The sequence below is a fragment of the Phaenicophaeus curvirostris genome, chromosome 6 (genome assembly GCF_032191515.1).
Source record: "Phaenicophaeus curvirostris isolate KB17595 chromosome 6, BPBGC_Pcur_1.0, whole genome shotgun sequence".
In the NCBI taxonomy this organism is placed as follows: domain Eukaryota; kingdom Metazoa; phylum Chordata; class Aves; order Cuculiformes; family Cuculidae; genus Phaenicophaeus; species Phaenicophaeus curvirostris.
Window position 1 is genome coordinate 52,027,727 of NC_091397.1, and position 18,958 is coordinate 52,046,684.

An 18,958-nucleotide genomic window follows, 5' to 3' on the forward strand; every position below is an offset into this window, starting at 1 on the left:
AGTATGGGTGGGGTGGGAGGTTGTGCTTAAGTGTGGATGAGATGAGAGATTATGTTTTGTTTTGTTTTTCTCTCCAAAATGAATACTTTTCCCACCTCCTCTCCCAAGTCTTGAAGTTGCATCGTTGAGGGCTTTTTTGTTTTCTGTTGGTTTTTTTGAGGAGGAGGGTGTTTTTTCAACCCAGCTTCAAACAGCCTCTATCTTGAACTCAATTCTAAATTCAACACAACAATCTAGATGCTCGCTATGTATAAATTATGAAACAGTTTTATGTATGGATATTCTCCAAGAGGATAATTAGCATTATTGGATGGAATTCATCAGACCAGAGCAGACCAATGGTCCGTCTAGTCCAGCCGCAATCTATACCTGATCTTTGAAGAGAAATTATAAAGAGGTGGGGAAAGACTTTTTATACTTGGCCAATGATGTAACTTGGAGAGGGTATGGCTGTGAACAACTCTTGATATTCCCCAAACCCATAATTTTGTAGCTTTAAGACTTTTATTCTTCTGAAGCAATTTGGGGTAATATAGCATTTTGATGCAGATACTAGTGTTTTCTGTTGCTCACTTCCTAATTCAATATCAGCAGAAGGCAATAGGACTTGTTTGTTTGTTAGTTTGTCTTAACCTCAGTGACGTATTAGATACTATTGAGTTTGTTGTGCCTATATAAAGATGTGACTTGCCAGCTGGAATGAGGATTTTCGTATGCATATCTGTATTAAACTGGACATTGAAGAGTATGGACCAAGATGCGCGGTTTAAATGACATCTCCAACGTGGTGTGCCAGACTTGGGTTTTGAGGATCTGGTTGTTCTTAGCTCAAAGAAGCAGTCTATGAAGTACTGCTAACAACAGGAAGCTCTCTTTGAAAGCTGAGTAGTAATCAAAAAGATAGTGTGCTTACGGAAGAGAGACATTTCAATCAGGATCAAAAAAGCAAAGTGTTTCCTTCCCAAAAGATACTGTGGGCTTGTTTATGCTAGATGAATACCTTCAGCTTCTCATCTTCCACTTAGAACCCTCAAAGATTAGTTACAAGTTAGAAGTATTTATTTGGAAAGGACTGAAATAACTTTTCCAAAATTTAAACTCAGAGTCCAAGAAGGTATATTGACAAAGCCATCACTTTTTCATTTTTTAATGTAGCTTAGGCTGATTTTTACATGCAAACAGAGGCGGCTTTCTCCAGTTGCATATTTAATACCTGTATTGGTTGTCAATTATCTTTTAGCAAGTCCTTTTCATTTAAAGGTTATAAAATTGCTACTGATTTCATCATTTTCAAATGGTTTTACTGTATGGTGTTCAGGAAGTGCACCCACCCTTGCAGCCCTGTGCTGATTTGCCCAGTGTGAGGCATGCGTTTTCCTGCCCTGCAGTAGGAGGTTCATGGTGCTGGTCCTCATGCTGACCATTACCAGGTATCCCAAATGTTTTTTATCCATCCTCTATTGCAGTGTCCCCTGTAAAATATCACACTGCAGAAAAGGAAATGCTTCACTCTCCAGGTCACGGCTACAAAGTACCAGTTGTACCAGTTGTTTTCAGATGAAAGCAAGTCGTGATAAAGTGTATGCCACATTCTGGGATTTTACTTAATTTCCCTTTTCATTTAGGACTCATGTTTCAGATACCAGAACATGCTAATTCCTACCAGAGAAAGCAGGTGGAAGTGTGTGTGTGGACTTGTTCTTACTGGGGTTTCACCCCTTGCAGCTGATGGCCATTTGTTAGCATAGCTACTGAAAAGCCTGTTAGACAAATCAGGCTCAGCAGAAGTGGCATGTGCTCCCAGTTTCTGGACTAGATTATTTTATTTTAAAAGCACTATGGAGGATAGTTAAACAAATTGAGTGTGACATTTCTAGGAAAAAATTGGGCTGATGATTTGCCTAAGTATGTCTCTTACCCAAACCCTTTGACTCTCAGATCGTGAGATCTGTGACATATGAAAGCTCCTAGAGAGTGAGATTAGAAGGTGAATTATCACGTTGTCATGATTTTCCTTTGAACCTCAAAGGATTTTAGAGCACAGGAAGATGCTGACTTGCACTGGATTAAACTGATAGTGGAAGTGTGGGTTTAGACACATACTTAAGAGTAGTTGAATCACCCTCTGAAAGTGCCAAGCTCTGTCCATTAGATTTAGAGGTAGCCTGAGTGGCTATCTTACACTAGACGTATAACTTCTCATTTGGTAAAATTCAGCTCTCAACAAGCTCAGTATGAGCCAGTAGGCTTTCATCAAAAAGGTTTGATTTTGCACCTTCACCTTGTGAGTCCTTGCAGAATTGCATTCTTCCTCTGGTCTGCTTTAGGATTAATGGTCTACTAGACCCACTAATCTTGGGCTAGGACTGCAAGGAGTAGCTGGAAAGATGTTATCCTTAACTATTGAGAATCTTGTAGGATAAGCTGAGTACCTCCTGATTCTTTGGACCTCTCAACTGATATTGCAGAAACTGCGTTTTTAACCTTGGTGAGATGATTCTTAGTGTTGAAACACAACTTCCATCATTTTCAGAGGATGAAGAAAAGGATAATCTTCTGTGTGTCATGTCACTACTGATGTATTTTTTGTTGTTTTTCTTAATGCTGCAGGTGCAGCATAGAAGTGGTAGTGTGATTGTTCTGGTTTGTTTTCATGTTAATTTTTTTAAGCTAGGCTGCCAGAAGAATAAATATTTGATGTATGTAAGTGAACTACAACTAGAATTAATAGTTTTTTAAAAAAGCCCTACCTTGATTTCATGAATGAGTGACTAAAATATGCATTATTCTAAATTATCACTTTCTTAAAAACAACTTAAGACTTAAACTGATAATATTTTACAAGTTAAATTGAAAGCCACAACTTTTCTACGCTGTCATGCATTTGAGTGTACTGGGTATAAGGCATGAATCAAAATATATCTGTCAGGTTACTATTTCATTAGAGATGCTTTTATGCTGCACTTACAATTTTCACTTAATTTGCGTGGGGCAAAGAAATCATATAAGGATTCACAAGTCTCTACAAGACTGACAGGTTTCTGCCTGATTTGTTTTATTATGTTGAAATTCACAGCGGTCAGTTAATGATAACTCATATTTCAGACGCACTCACCTGTTAAAATATACTGAATTTTCTTGTTTCCCAGTTGCCTGAACTACAGATAACTTATAATGTTAAGTTGCTGAAAAGCTGAAAGAATATCAGAGCAAGATTGAATAAAAGGAATAAAATGGAAAGGGGAACTACTTGGGGAGGGAAAGAGAGGAAAATAACTTTTTCATAATGAAAAATGTCTCATAAAATGTATTTTTCTAGGTCAAAACTGCTACTATTGCAACAGAGAGGAATGGAAAAACAGAAAATAATTCCATGAACATTAATGCTTCCATTTATGATGAGATTCAGCAGGAAATGAAGAGAGCTAAGGTGTCTCAAGCACTGTTTGCAAAGGTTGCAGCAACCAAAAGCCAGGTAAAGTTCCCAGGGCACAATGGTCTGCCTGTCCTTTGTGATTATTTCCACTCTGCACCTGCCCCCCACCCCTCCCCTGTTTTGATCTGTTTCTGTGTGAGTTACAACAAGCGACCGAGTTAGCATACCAGCCTGGTGCCACAATCCAGACATCCTTGCTGAGTCCAAAAGTAACCTCTGGTTACCCTTGACAAGGCAGTCTTGAGAAGCAGCCTCCCTCCCTCTTCCCCACCAGTGACATGCCTCTGCTGCATGCCCGTGGGCTCAGAAAGCATGAGGTTCATCAGATCTTAGCTGGCACGGATGTGGCAAAAGCTGTGGGCGAGCTCTATTTATTGCTGCTGAATTCATCTAGAGGCTTTGGTGTTTTGCAGTTACATGTGCTGTAACGAGGAACGGCGGGGTTCTGATTTTTGTGAAAATATTTAGTTAGACCTACTGCTGCTGAGGCTGAACATGGGAGGTGGGGCAGCACTGTCTGTGTCAAAACTAAAAAAAAAACCAAACCACAAAATCCAGCGAATTATAGTTATACGAGTTACATCTGAGAAAATGTTTATGATCTTTGTGGAATTTGATAGCTGCTTGGTTACCTGTGCATGTGCATATGTATATATCGCATGTTTGGTTTTAATCCTTTGTTGTGCAGTTTCCTGTTCTGATTTCTTCAGCTGAAGAATTTCTGTAAAGTTTAGTGGTGAGAGAGGGAAATCAGCAAGCACTTGTTGGGTGTGATTATCGTAAGTGACGTGTGTTATGAGAAAGATCACTGGAGTATGCAAAAGCATTGATTTAAGTGAGAATGTACTCGAGAAGCGAGTAACAGAAAAACATAAAGAAAAATGGGAAAGATGAGAACCAAGGTTATACCAACGCTTGAAAGAAGTGGTAAAGGCACCAATGCTTGCAATGCTGAATTATTATGCTAGATTAAATGTTAAGTCCTCTTAGTCGCTATTCCTTTACTTTTCTAAAATTGCTTTGTAGAAAAATACAGCAGCATCCAAGAAAAGCTGGTAGTGATCGGTTAGACCAATGTTTCTTGGGCCATCAGCATTTTAGTGCTGGTTTTCGTTTTAACAGTCTTTAACTTTTAACTTCTGCGTTGTTCACGTTTTGGGATTTACTCCATTTCATTGTACAGGAAGAATGTTGTCTCTTAAGTTATATGGTGTAAGGAGCTTTTAAAGGGATATTTTGGAAATGTTATATCAAAATGATTAAACTCAAGCTGTGGACTGTAAAAATTATAGCTTTATAGGCCACATGCCTGCCTACCCTTCAATCACTGTCAAAGTGATAATTTCTACAATAATATGTTTCTTTTATTGTGGGATTCTAAACACCAAGTGCTGTTTAAACATTAAACTGAATTGTTTATGTTAGTGCTGTACTCAGTGTGTCATACATCAGGCCACTATAATCTCCCATGGAATGTAAAAATTCTGTCATGAATCATGGCTTGTATATCAGAAATTACTGTAATTTTGATTGGAAATTACGGGGCTCTTGAAATGTTTCTAATTATGATAGAATGCTACAGCAGCTTCCAACCTGTGTGCTCCTCAGATGTCTTTATTTACATGTCAAGACTCGGGGTTAGAGAACTGTCCATTTTCTACACTTTCCCTGTTCCATTGCAATTCTTCGCAAAACTAAGGTATGAAGCCGATCTATTAGTCCATGTAATCTTGATCTGATCTGATTTGTGTGATAAAATATTTAAGTGTGTCATTTTAAAATTTCTAGGTGAGACAGCTGTTCCAGTGCTGACTTTAAAAGAGACAGGTAGTCAAAGTGAAACACAAAAGCTTTGAGAGGATGCGGTGCAGGTTTTTTTAGAGTATTGGTTCAAAACTGAGATTCTTTTACAAACTTTACTACTGAGTGCACAAAACAAACACCAAACATGTAGTTCTTTTCCCTTTTATTGTGGAGATTATACCTGTATTCTTAGAGGTTATTTTTCTTTGGAATTCGAGCAGTGTAATTTTAATTTATGTGTTAAACAAGCTTTCAGATCTCTAGTTAGCCAAATTACAATTTGTAGTAGAAAGCTGCTTCACAGCAGTAACCTCTTAGGTAAACTGGATGCATTGGGTCTTCTCTAACCAGTTCACTACTAATCAGACAATTAGTAAGCTTTAAATACGTAGCAAAGCCCTGTATATTAACGGAGATAATCTATATTGAAAAATTATGCATTGGAACACGTCAAAAGTACAGAGAAACATTTCTTGGGGCAAAGAAGCCTCTCTTACACAAAAAAGAGGTTTGTTCAAACATACTCTTTAAAAGAACCTCCATTGTTTTTTTCTTTTTAATTTGGGGATATTGGTATCACACTCAGAATGGGAAGTCCTGGGATAATCGCTTCCAGTTACAATGGAAAGTATAGAGGACACATCTTAGAAAATGATATGTTGGTTAACAGGTTTTTTTTTTAAAAGCACTAAAATTGAACATGGCTACTCTTATCTTTTTTTGGATATAAAAACTTGATTAACTCCTAAGTGTAGTCTGGAGTTACGGTACAGAACAGTATGTGACCTAAAGCACCTCTGCCAGTGCGCAAAGGTGGTTATTTGCTGGTAGACCTTTTAAGGACGGATCCGATCTGGGTCAGAGTTAGCTTGGGTATCTCAGCAGCCAGCATCTGCAAGGTGACTGGGCTTGCTTGAGTCAGGAGACTGCAGATAATATTCTGCTGACTAAAGCACTTTGTACAGGAGAGCTGTTAAATGATACACTAGAGAAGTTTCTACTTAGGTATGTAGCACCAAGGTAAAAACCAGACATTTTCCCTTGAGCTGTGTTAGTGCCTTTGTCAAGAGTTACCTGATTCATAGAGGACCACGTATGGGCCTGATGCTCAACAAACCAGCTGGCTATAGGGACTTAGTGTGGCAGAGGTCATAGCACAGGGCAAAGAAGGGGTGATGGCAGCAGGAAGAGATTGCAGTGATATTAATGAGACTATGCTCTGGCTTAGGTGAGTGATGATTTGAGTGCTTGTAGTTTCACGGTATGCTTTGCTGGCGACTTGTTGGCCTTCCTAAAGAAAAGAGACTATCTGGCACATGAATTTGGACGATCTAGGGGACTTTACTAGAAGATTCCTTCAAATGTTGAATTCTTTTCTCGTACAGGAATGTATACATTCTGTACACGTTTAAAGTTTCTGTGTTTTTAAGAATCTATATATTATCTAGAAAATAAATTCAGTTTCTGTTAAATTCAAAATATATATACTAAGTTACTATGGTTATACTGAGGAGCTAAGAAAGATATAATTCAAGTTGCGCAAATATATCGTATCTTTGGGGAGTTTTAGGACTGTAATTTAACGTCAGTATTTAAAATCTTCCACTTTTGTTGCAAGTTGTCTGCCTAGTCGGTCTATGTATTTTTTGTTAGGTTATGTTGAGAGGATTGCGTTGTAACAATACATGCAAATAGAAGACAGAAAGGTTTACTGAGTACTTTGTTTCTGCTCCCAGATTGTTGTTTTTTAGTGGTAAAATAGCAATACTAATACTATTGTGTACTAAAATTTAATCAGCATGCCTGAATAAGTCAAAATGAAAAGAATCCACACATATATAAAACTGTGTGGTATGTGTTACTTTTACAATTTAATCATACTGAGTTTTTATTAAATTTATAGTCTGACAGTCTGATTCAAGTAATTATGAAAGCACATTCCTAATTTTGTTAGTCCAAACAAAAAAAAAAAGTTGATTTATGTAATGATCATTAAGGCATTATGGTTCAATAACTGTGCATTGGTTACAATGTTTTCATGTGGGAGCCAGGGATGAGTTTTTTTCTTGATGGTGACAGATGCTGAAATCTAATTTTATTCCATGAAAACAAACAAACAAACAAAAACCCCCAAACCTAGGAGCCTCGAGACATAAGGCAAGTAGAGACTTGTAGAGCTCCTGTATGTTTGCTGTGTTTTGAGAAGTTACATTTACATTAATGGATTATCGTGAAAAGCTGCAGCCTGCACATGCTAGTGTGAAGTAGGGAAGAAAACAAAACTTTGCTGAACGTCACCTTACATTGCTAAAGTTTTCTTAAATTTAGGTAATTGCAGTTTGAAAAACTGAAGTGATAGCAACTTCTGTACTTCTGAGAGTCCCATGCACTACAGCATAAGGCTATGTGCCTTCATTATTATATCTAAAGAAGTTTATAGTAGAATAAAAGGGTAAAATTGATGTTTTTCTGCAGCATCAGTCCTGTTGATTGCTGTGTATGACCAGGTAGGTGCCTTCTCACTGAAAAACGCCTGTATGCTGAAGGCGATACACCTGACTCTCATAGAGTAAAACTAATAAGAGTACTACCCATACCTCCAGAAACCTCATCTAATTACAGAGGAGTTTGTCCCGTTACTTCTGAGCTGTTGCATTATGTTGCCCAATTTCCTGTCCTTCTGTCCTCATCTTTCACTTTGGTTAGGCAGTTAGCCCCTTGGAATGAGTAGTTTCTCATGCAAAGCACGGAGGTAAAGTCAGTGCTAGAGACCTCGACCTAAGCCACCAGGCACCTATTTTGTGCAGTGGTATGTTATTAGAAATGTTGCACTTTTTTTCCTTAGTAAGCACCTGGAGCATCCTGCAAAGGCTGCCTGGAAGGCTTACCGGGTAGGCATTAGGCAGAGCATCCAGCACTCATGAGTAGATGGGAAGGAGTTAAATGGGAAGGGAATGCTAAACATTGGCACTAAAATTGCTTTTGGCATGCAAATACCATGGTTTTCCTGACATAAATATTTTCAGAACAGGCCATTAGAGTTCAGGTATATAAAACCCTGCTTTTACTGGAAATTTTAATGTTGTAGTAAACCCAGAGATTTATAGTGAAAAATTGATGTCTGTTATCTCACTTTTATCTTTTTAACCAGCAGTTTTAGAAATGCTATATCTTTGATCTGGCTTTTTCCATCTAGAAACTAAGCTATATACTCTAATAGGAAAGTAATTCTTAAACAGCTTCCCACACTGAATAAGCACAGTATCGTGGATCTGGCACGAAGATGTAACACACCATTACTGCAGATACAGAACAATCTATTCAACTATTTTTCAGCAAGAGGAAAAGAAACCTTTTTATCATCAAGAGTAACTCTGGTAACAATGTGACTTTAAGAAAGGAGTCTTGAAATTTATTTCCAAAGCTGTTTCCTTGGGGTACTGCTCCTCAGGCTGCCCCCGTGGGGTCCAGCCTGGGGAGCAAGTTGGGGGCTTAGTCCTTTGCCTGTCATCCTGAGTCTTCATCAAGTCTTCTTCTGCCTTTGTCTCTCTCAGAGTAGCTGGATCACTTTATGGGTTTAAATCTTGGCTTAAAAACCTTCTACCCCTGACCGCACCTCAGCGTACAATGGATTGTCTGTGAAGTGGGGAGGGATACTGCATGGGGAGATGCGAGGTGGAAACAAAATGTGCTTTGAGGTCTGCCGTCGTTTCATGGGTCCACCTGGAAATAAACACCTTGCCCACAGGGGAAGACGAGATACAGTAGTTAGAAAACATTAGCTACAGAAGTATGCCGCACAACAGCCTCTATTTTTTGTATTTCATTTTTTAATTTTATTTTCCTCCCCCTCCACTACCCGAGGGTAATTGCTCTGGCAGTTGAAGAAGTGCCATGAGCAGCAGGAGTTGGGATAGGATCAGGTGTCAGTGGGGGTGGAAGAGGAAGAGTGTGAACTGAGAAAGCATGATGGGCTTCTACACGTAATCAGGAATTGCCCCATGAAGTGGCATGTCATTCATTGAAACTGTGAAAATTGGCAGATAGAGCCGATTTCTTTCTTTCACAAAATGTCATGTTGCAGAGTCAGTGTGCTCTCACCTGGGTCAGAGGGAAAGAGATTTCCGGGTTTCTATGTGGGAACAAAATGAATGCTTAGAGCACTCTAGGTCCTTCCTCTGTCCCATGTCATAATTTCTTTTACAACATCTTTTCTCTGAAATAGCAGTTAAAACCTCAGGAAATTTTCTTAAGAATTTTTAAAAATTAATCCTTCGGGAGTGGCGGTACTGGCATAAATCCTGCATTACTGGTTTAACCTTGTTGGAGTGGGTTGACTTCAGTGAGTCTTGAGTTCCCGCTAGTAAAAAGTAGACAGCAAGTTCTTGAATCAACAAAGATGCACTGAAGAGAAACTGCCTTAAAATCTCCGAGGTGGTTCATACCAGTGTGCAATTGCCCATGGAAATCTGCATAGAGGGAAAAAAAGCATTAAAACCTGAAATAGCTCAAGTCAAAGGTGCAGAATGGAAAATACTTAACTAGTAAGAGAATTATATTGACCTCTTCAAACAGCTCCTTGGGGCCCGGCAGCCCTTTCAGCACGTAAGGCAAAGGCTGGAATTGTTGACACACCGGTCAAAAAATGTGCTTCCTGAGCACGCTTTACATGTGGGGTCAAATCAACTCCAACTAGAGTTTCCCAGACAGATTGGTGGCAGGACGAGCTATTCCAACACGGCTTACAATCTGCATAGAGGCTGTTTCAAGAACTGGTAGCAGCTTCAGGAAATGCTGTATATTTGAGCCCTAAGGAGAGCTTCCCGGGAGGGATGCAGTGAACACGTGCCCCGCTTTGGTTGGGAGTTAATGTTTAATGCTCTCACAGCCTCAGCCTGCAGCATGTCCCTGGGAGACCCTGGGACTGAGACCACTGAGCACCTGGCAGGATGCAGCCCTACAGGTGGCCAGAAGCAGCAAAGGGGGTTCTTGGTTGGATGAGTTTTGTCTGGTGGAAGGAGTAGCATGTGGGAGAAGCTAGGAGAAGTACAAGTTTAAGTTGTTAAATGTACAAATGGAAAAAGAGAGCCAAGTAGAGAAAGCTCTTTACAAAATATAAAATTCTGTTAAAGCAGCAAGACGGCACAACATAAGGAATGTTTGGTACATGTTATTGAAACTGAAAACTCAGAGTATGGAATGAATTATAATTTAGCATAATCCATAATTTTACAGTTTTCATTTTGAATTATTTATCTTAAATGATTTGATTAAAGATAAAACTGACTGACAAGATCTTGAACGTCTCTGAATGTCTTAATGACGAATGAAAAAATTCCTCATTATAACTTCACCATTTAAAAATTTTTATTTGTATTGTTTCTACATAGCTTCCTTTTATTTTTAAAGTGTATTTCAGATACGCATTGTGTGCACGCAATTCCATAACCCATCAGGCTTCAGTGTTGCCTCAGTACCTCTGATTCAGTAAATCAGATCATAGGCAGCATGCTGTCATATAATAAGGTGTCTGATCCTTATTACCAGTTTGTTGATGCACAGACTCCTTCAAATTGACCATTGCAACACATGGTTTCCCCTGAAACTAGCTGTGATAATTAGCGTGGCTCTAATGAGACAGAATGTCACTGATCTTGTGCTGAACTGTCGAGTATCGACGCTACGGATGGGAACTGTCAAAGCTTGCCATCTGTGACAGAGCTTGGCATATTCCATTTGCAAGGTAGAGCATGCTCAATAGACTGTTTTTAAACAAATGGTCCATTTCTTGATTAGGGCTCTGTGTTCTGTTGCCGTGGAAGACTTTATACCATAGCTAAACTTTTTTCTTTTTTTTTTCCTTCTTTTTTTTTGTTCTGGGTTAAGCTCGTTAGGAAATGAAAATGTTACTAATTCTTAAACCGGTACCTTCAGTCTTCTGTTAGCTTTTTGGGGAGGGGTAGGGGGCTGCTGATCCTGTGCTTCTTCCTTCCCCTAGTTTTCTAAATGTAGTTCTTGTAAGGCTAGTACTTCCACAAGGGTTTTATCTGATACTTCTAAGCAGTGAGGTATAGGGACAGTGTAGTTTTGAAGGATAGAAGAACAAAAATTAAAAAGTCTTAGATGACGTGCAACAGGAGCACGTGCACCTGGAATGAAAGATTGAATTGGTCAGAAGAGTCTGGTGCCCAGGTTCCCGAGGCTGGCCCTGCAAAATGCTGCGCAAAAAGTCGAGCGCTGCTTATCATTCCAAAATATGCTTTGTTGCTTTTTATTTCCTCCTTCTCTGGCAGACCACACAGGGCTTGTTCTGAAGAACATTTTCACTAATCTGATCAGGCAGCCAAATACGCCGGGAAAACTGCTTTAATGATCCCACTAATTACCTCAAGTCAATATGAACTGTATTATTAGACTGAGGGAAAATATTCCATTAGGTCTTCCCCTTGGGAGTTTCTCCGCTTTGTGATGTCACCGAAGCCTTCGCCCTCTCGCTTGTAATTAATTTTATTTACACACGCAGGCACGCACAAGGTCACACCTGCACAACCGGAGCTGGCCAGGGAGCTAGTGGCACTCAGGCTTAATCAGATCTGTCATAATTACCATTCTGCATGTTTCTGACACACGCTGTGAAATATTTCAATTTAACTGCCGCTACCAGCACAACCAGATGTAGTGTGAGTGTGGCTGCATTGGAAATATTATTCCTCAGGATAAACTCTCTCCTCCTCCTTTTTCCTCCCACCCCCTCTCCCTTTTACAGCTAATGTGGCACAGAAGCTGATGTATCCTGTAAATCTTGAATGCAGTGCTAGATTGATAACAGCAGATTAGACAGTTTAACCACAAACAGCTTGTTCATTTTTCACAAATGAAAACCACATGTGGTGTAACTAAAATTTCAGGCTTCTTCCCCCCACCCACCCCCCCTTTGGTTGTTGTTTCCTTTTGTGTGTGCATGTGTGTGCTCATGTTAAGGTCTGCCTTTCATTGTAAAGGACTGAAATAAAAGAGTAAACATATAGGGGGAAGATACACTGCCTTCTTTCAAGATTATTTTTCCATGACCTTTATTAAAACCCTTCCTTGCTTTGCTAAAGAAATCGGATATCGCACAGGGGTTTTGTCTCTCACTTTGAGACTTTTTAATCTCTGGGTTTTATGCCCTCTTATTAAAGAAGTCATCTTACTGTGCTGGTTTTTAAAATAACATGCCAGCAAACACCTCAATTTAAGAAGAGTTTCTAACAAAAAAAATATAGTCTTCACTGCTACCTAAATTTAACAAAAATAAAATTTTCTGCCATAGTTTTTTACTATGAATCCTGTCCCTTTTCTAACTCTTCCCTCTACCTCTTCCTTTAGAAAAGGTTCTTTTTAAAAAAAGAATCCTCAAAGTGTCTAGAATTTTGGCAAATGGATTTTTTTTTAATTAAAACATTCCAGTATTTCTTGTGAAAACAGATTATAGTTAGTTTTTACAAAACTAAATAGTGTCTGTTAAATGTTTTTACTTTTTTATAAATCCATTTTTTCAATTAAATTGTTCAGCTTGCCCTAATTAAACAGACTTCAACACTTAGTAAGGGGATTTTTGAAGCTATCTACTCTTTAGGAGATCACTGTTGGCTACTTTTCTTGCACAGAGAAGAAAAATAATGTGATTTTGGTAGGAAGTTTTAATTATAAGGTTCTAAAACAATTCTTACAGGAAGGAAAAAATCATAAGCATGCAGAATGCAACTGAGCAGATTCCCCAAAAGCTCTTACAGGTATAGTCAGGTGAGAAGAATGGTGCAGTGCGTCTGATAGAAATTCATCATATCTAATATGTAATAAGGTTTCCAGGGAAGGTTTAAAAAAATAGCTTTAGTAAGATATTGTTTTATCCATTGCCAGTGATTTCTGATGCTGTGGCAATATCATAAGGGCAGGAGACAGGGAACTAAGACTCAGTCAGTGCTCAAAATCAGTTGGAAGAAGGCGAGCGGGGTGGTTTTTAAAGGCACTGAAGGCACAGTTTGTAGTGGAAATTTTGACTGCATAGACGGTCCCATAGACTGCTGCAAAGAGATTAAAAAACCCATGCTTTTAGCGCTTGGCCAGCAGTTACTGACTGCATTGCTGATCCCCCAGAGCTGAGCTGGAGTAGGTCAGTGTAGGTGTGTGTGCCATCAGCATTCCTCACTGCACAACAGTGCCACCTCCGTAACTGACTGCCCCAGGGCCCATGCAGACCCCGAACAAAGGGGAAATCTCATCTTGGAGGTGCAACTGAAGCCCTGGAAGTGCTATGGCTGCGGATGTCTCAAAAATGAGTCTAGAGTAAGGCAAAGAGGAGCACAGAAAGGGCTCACGTTGGAAGAGATACTGCAGAAATGAACCATCAGGATTCTTGCAAGGATTGGGAAATCCAGCTCTCGTTCCTTCACAAAATGATTTTAAATAGATCATGAATTCAGGAAGCACTGCATTGCCAAAAGGAAAAAAGGATGGCACCCTCTCCCACATCCTTCAAGTCTTTATTTTTAGTTTTTCTTTCTTAGGTAGGGGTGTTTCAGTTCCTACACTCCAGATGCATGAATCAGCTCTTCCCCAGGCAGCACCTGCTGTCTGCCTGACAAGAGGTGCTGTTTCTGGCAGGATGAATTTTCTTAATCTCTCTTCCCGCTTTCTGTATCTTCACCTTCTGTTTTGTTTGCCTCTCGCTGCCTTCACTAATTCCTCTCATTGTAGCTCTCCTCTTAGCCCTCCTTTGACTCTTTCCCACCTCATTCCTCTCCCATGTATTCCCTCAGCAACCACTCTTGCTCCGTTTGCCCCTTTCTTCTATCATGCTGCTGTCCTCTGTGTGCCAGAGCAGCCCTTAGGACATCCCACCGTAGGTGTAATCCCCCAGACCCAGATCTTTTGCACAAGCATCGGCTTGGGCTCTTGGGCTTTGCTAGGTGGTGGGGAGCCAAGGGCTGGTCGCCAGCACTGCTGGCTTCATGGGTGAAACATCATTCCTTTCCATGCATGGCAACACAGATTTAGCTAGGAAAAGAGCAGCATTCTTGATTTCTGAGATTTCTCCTGCTTGCTGTGGGGAGATCACTGATTTGGGAGGCTTTTGAAGATCCAGCGTAATGGTGTTTTAGCATGATGAAACTACAGCACTTTAAAAAAAAAAAGTGGGAGAGAAAGTCTGAGCAAGCTGTACGAGAGTCAGTGATGTACGGAAATGAAAACAAAGCTGTAGTGCCAGAGCCGAGAGGGAAGCTGAGGAGTTAGTGAGCTGCTCGTGGTTCCTGGCAATGGGGGAAACAGGGTACCAAGTAAACAGCACAGAAAACAAAAGCAAGCTCAACCCATAACTAAACAGGAAACGACAGGGTAAAATTCCTCCTGAAAAAAAAAAAAAACCCGAGAGCTGCTAAACACGTTACTGCAAAGAATAAAGGCATCTTATGCAAACAGAAATATGCAGTAACGGTCTGAGAAGCGGTTTGTTAAAGGAGTGACCGATTACAGTTGAGGTGAAGGGTGGTTGGGCAAAGGAAGGAGTAAGAAATAATAGATGTGTGTTTTCTCCCTTACTGTTAAACTGAATCCTCCAAAACACATGACATCTGAAAGAACGTTACAGTGTTTCTAGGTGCAAGATGAGAAAGGAGACCATGTTTTTTTCCAGATAATTTTAAATTTTGCTGTTTCTAATAATTTCTCATTGTGTCCATTTATTTCATTTTCTTCAAATTTAATCTCTAAGTCAAGCTTCGTATTTTGGTTTTGAATTGCCTGAAACTGCTGGTATATAATGAATAACCTAGGACAAGCAGGTAGCAAGCTAAGTAGGGAAAAAAATCCAATTTACAAATACTTCTCTAATTCTAAATCTGCCAAACTTTATCCAAAAACACACTGTTATTCAGTGGTCATCTCATTTCTGTGCAGTGTCATGTTCCCTTACTTCAGGATGGCACTTGAGAAGCATATAAAAATAGTTTTCAGGATCTTTGTAAAGTAAGGGTGTTTGGACTGAGTGGTCCTGGAATTCCCTGAATTTTGGACCCCGAATAAGAAAGATTTCCAAACATATCAATTACGTCTGTGGGTTTACTTAGGTGACTAGTTATTTTACTGAGCCTGGTGCTTACCACCTCTAGGATGTGTAACATGGAAGAGAAAGCTCTATGAATATAGGAACATTACACTGTTTATATAAAGACAGGGTTGGGTTTTTTTTAAAAAAAAAAAAGCTATGAATAGTTTAAATGAGATTCTTTTTATTTTTGCTTCAACTCTGAGAAATCATTTGCTACTCATATTTAATATGAAGAGGGAATCAAACTAAAGAGATTGATCCTTTTCACCTTAGGAAGAGGGACGGGATGGAGGGATCAGGGCAGGAAGAAGCATTGCCTGCTCCATGCAGCACCTGATTTAAGGACAGAAGCTGCTGCTGAAGCTGCTGCCTGGAAATAGGAGTGGGGCTCAGTTTGGCTGGCATTTCTCTTTGCTGGTGAGGAAAAGGCTAACAGTAGGCACTGCGCTCTCTAGTAGCTTTTCCCTTGTGGTTGTTTTTGTCCCCACTGTGAGGGCAAACTACCTGAAAACACTCTTGTGTTTGTTTCCACTCAAGAGGGAGAAAACAGATATCTGCAGCTTCCCTTTTGATCCAGTGTTCCTATTCTTTTAAATCTTTGCTTCAAGCAACCATGCTACAAGTTAAGGATATTTTAGCTTTCTAAGGACTTCACTGTCTTCACTGTATGGGTGAGATATGTGCTTCTTGCTACCCCTTTATCATTTGAGGGGAGGCATCTCTTTCCCAGGTGTGGATTTTAAAGTTTTTGGTTTTTTTTTAAACTACATTGAGGTACTTGATGTTATTAATTTTCTGACTGTTTCTGTGGTTAACAAAATCTGGAGGAAAGTTAGGGAAAAGTTTCTTTTCAATTGCCTGAAAACTATTCTCACTCTTGGCATTATTGGAGCATTAAGCATGCTTCACTACAGAATGGAGAGCCACCAAAGCCAGCTGAACTGCAAGAGACAAGTTAAAAGAAATTTTCTTAGAATATTTACATATCTAATTCAAATCCATGTGAAAACTTTTAGTTAGCCCATAAAAATGTGAAGGGATGCCTGAAAATGGATTTGAGCTGTGTATGTTTTGGAATGGTGTCACTTGTTGGAACATCTTGTCAGCTGAATTGAATTTACAGTGAAGTCAAATATCTGTGAGCCTGTGATTCCTCAGTGTGTGGGAAATCTTCCCCTAATCCAAAATGAATTCTTGAAAGAACAAACATATGACAAGAAGCCACAGATTTAAATTACTTCAATTGGGAAATTATAATATTTTTTTTAAAAAATCTAACAAAGTGATATATATATATATGTACGTAATTGTAGAAATTGCACTTTGGCACTATGACCTTTTTACTGGTGGTCTTTCCCCCCAAAGCAAATGTTAAATCTCTGTAAGCAACATAATAAACATTTGCTGTTCACTTGTAAATTGATAGTAGTAAAAAAGATTTTTAAACTTGCCAGGCTTTTTCTATTAAAGACTTTTAACTAAACTGCAGAGATAGCTGCCATACAAAAATTGATTGCATGTTTAGGAATAAATAAATATGGGCTTTGAAGGGTCATGGCTAGATTTAGGTTTATATTTACTTCTACGGGAAGCATTGGTATTGCAATGAAATCAGTACTTCTCTCTACTTAAGTGAAAGATAAAGGGCCATGTCATCTTCTGTGAAACCCACTGACCCATTTTATATGCCTGTACTATAAAAAATAATGTACCAGACTTATTAAATAATTAGCAGTTGTTTTTTCTTGTTTATATTTTCTAATTTTTTATTGTTAAGTCCATTTTTGTCATACATATCTCATGGTTAAAGTGCCAATTGAATTGTGTATGTAAAAAAAGGAAGGATCTGGCATAGAGAAAGGCAGAATAAAGCTTCACCCACTGGTTTTTTGCATCTATTACTTTTTTCCTTTCTTTTTACATATGAATATGGTTGCATTTTATGTAAGATTTTCAAAGGCATGCATATTATGTTTTTAATTAGAGCTTATGCCTATCTATCATTGCTAGGCAATTGAAGGCAATACTGTAAAGAAGATACATTTGAACAAGGGAAGGGAAAGGTGGAGGAGGCTGCGAGCAGAAAAAACAAGCTTGGGAGAAGCCCTTCATTTAGATTATTCAATTCCCTCTGTACTCAGCTAAGAAGTAATGATACTTATGTTTTCAGTCAGTTTTAGAGTTACAGGTTAGGGGGTTGATTTTTTTCCATGAGCCGATGGTACGTCTCAAGTGCTCGTACACAGGGAACTTACCCACCAGTTTTGACACAGCCTCAGACCTTAATCTGACAAATTTTTCAGTAGCACTAGATTTCAACCACTCACTGTGGCCTTGGGTAGAGGGAGAGTCCTTATATGACAGATGAGACTGTGAGAACAGGAACACAGCTCTCTGGGTCGTTTTGGTTTTGTACTTGTTTGCTGCTTGGCGTTGAATTTTACAGGGTGCTTTAACAAGTTTCCTTTTCCTGTTTATTTGTTTGGATGTTTGCAAGAATAGAAATACGTGTTTAATTTTTAAGTGCTGCAGCTAAAGAGGATAAAAAGCAGAGGGAAGAAGAGATGTGAGGGATACTTTTCCCCTGAAATATAACCAAAAAATTACAATGAAATACTATCCATACCACTGTATAGCTGTTAGGTCGTTATCTTTTTTTTCCACAACCCAGAGAAAAGGTGTAGGTAACATCCAGACAGATGATACAGCTGAATGATAGGTTGGATAAGAATCGCCATAATCTTTTTTAGTATTCTTCAAAAGAAATTTTTCCTGCTAGTGGAGTTTACCTTCCTTCTGAAAAGCCCCATGAGGTTGTGGGGGTTTAAGTTTGTTTATTTTGCTAAATCTCATCTATTATGGTGGCAGATACAGATTTACTTAAAATGCACATCTGGCTTCCCCTTTCAATGTTCTAGTAATGAAAGCCAGTAAGATAGATAAACTAGAAATATCTGTAGATAAAGAACAACTTCAGTTTTCAAACTTTCTCAGTTTTAGGGGAATGCATAAAGGCAAAGCCTGAAACTTCAAGCTTATTAGTGTAAATAAAATACTAAGGCAACCATCTTTCTGGGGAGATTTGTTATCACTTTAGGCCACATCTGAAGAAGAGGCATTTGTATTCTGGTATCTACTCATCTTCTGGAACAGACTGAAAACTAGCTTTTGTTTCTTGAATTAAAGATACACGGTTTCTTGGGAAAAATGAGGAAATCCCGAAGTATTGAAAATTCACAGCAGTTTTTAAAAATACTCAGAAATATGTGCCTCACAAACTCAGTGCTTAAAATTACTTGAAAATCTAATATGAACTGAAAAGATTTTCACTAACAAATATGTTGGTCAGTATCAAAATCTTCTAAGTCTACCAGATTATTAGTTTTCCTGAAATTTTGTGAAAATAGCAAGTGGCCCTTTTTTTAATAGCCTTCAGTTCTCCTCTGAAGCATTTAGATCTGTTCAGCTTTGCATAGGAGATAACCAGGACAATTTATGTGTTTTAGGAAAGAAAATCCAGCAGTCAGAATAAGTTTCCCTGCAGTCAGGAAATTCCAGAAGAACATTTAAGGCTAAAAAGGACTGCTGTCATGTAGGCTTATTCCCATGTCTGAACCCACAGGTATTTC

General features: G+C 39.0%; 1 protein-coding gene across 8 annotated transcripts in view; it reads left to right on the forward strand.

Moving 5' to 3' along the window:
• The window catches only part of SATB1 (SATB homeobox 1), a 91,843-nt gene that overhangs the window by 61,384 nt on the left and 11,501 nt on the right, over positions 1-18,958 (forward strand). For all 8 annotated transcript variants that reach the window (XM_069860173.1, XM_069860177.1, XM_069860179.1 and 5 more), the window contains one exon: positions 3,320-3,475. In XM_069860173.1, the coding sequence (XP_069716274.1) occupies positions 3,320-3,475 (156 nt within the window). The remainder of the gene's footprint in view (positions 1-3,319; positions 3,476-18,958) is intronic.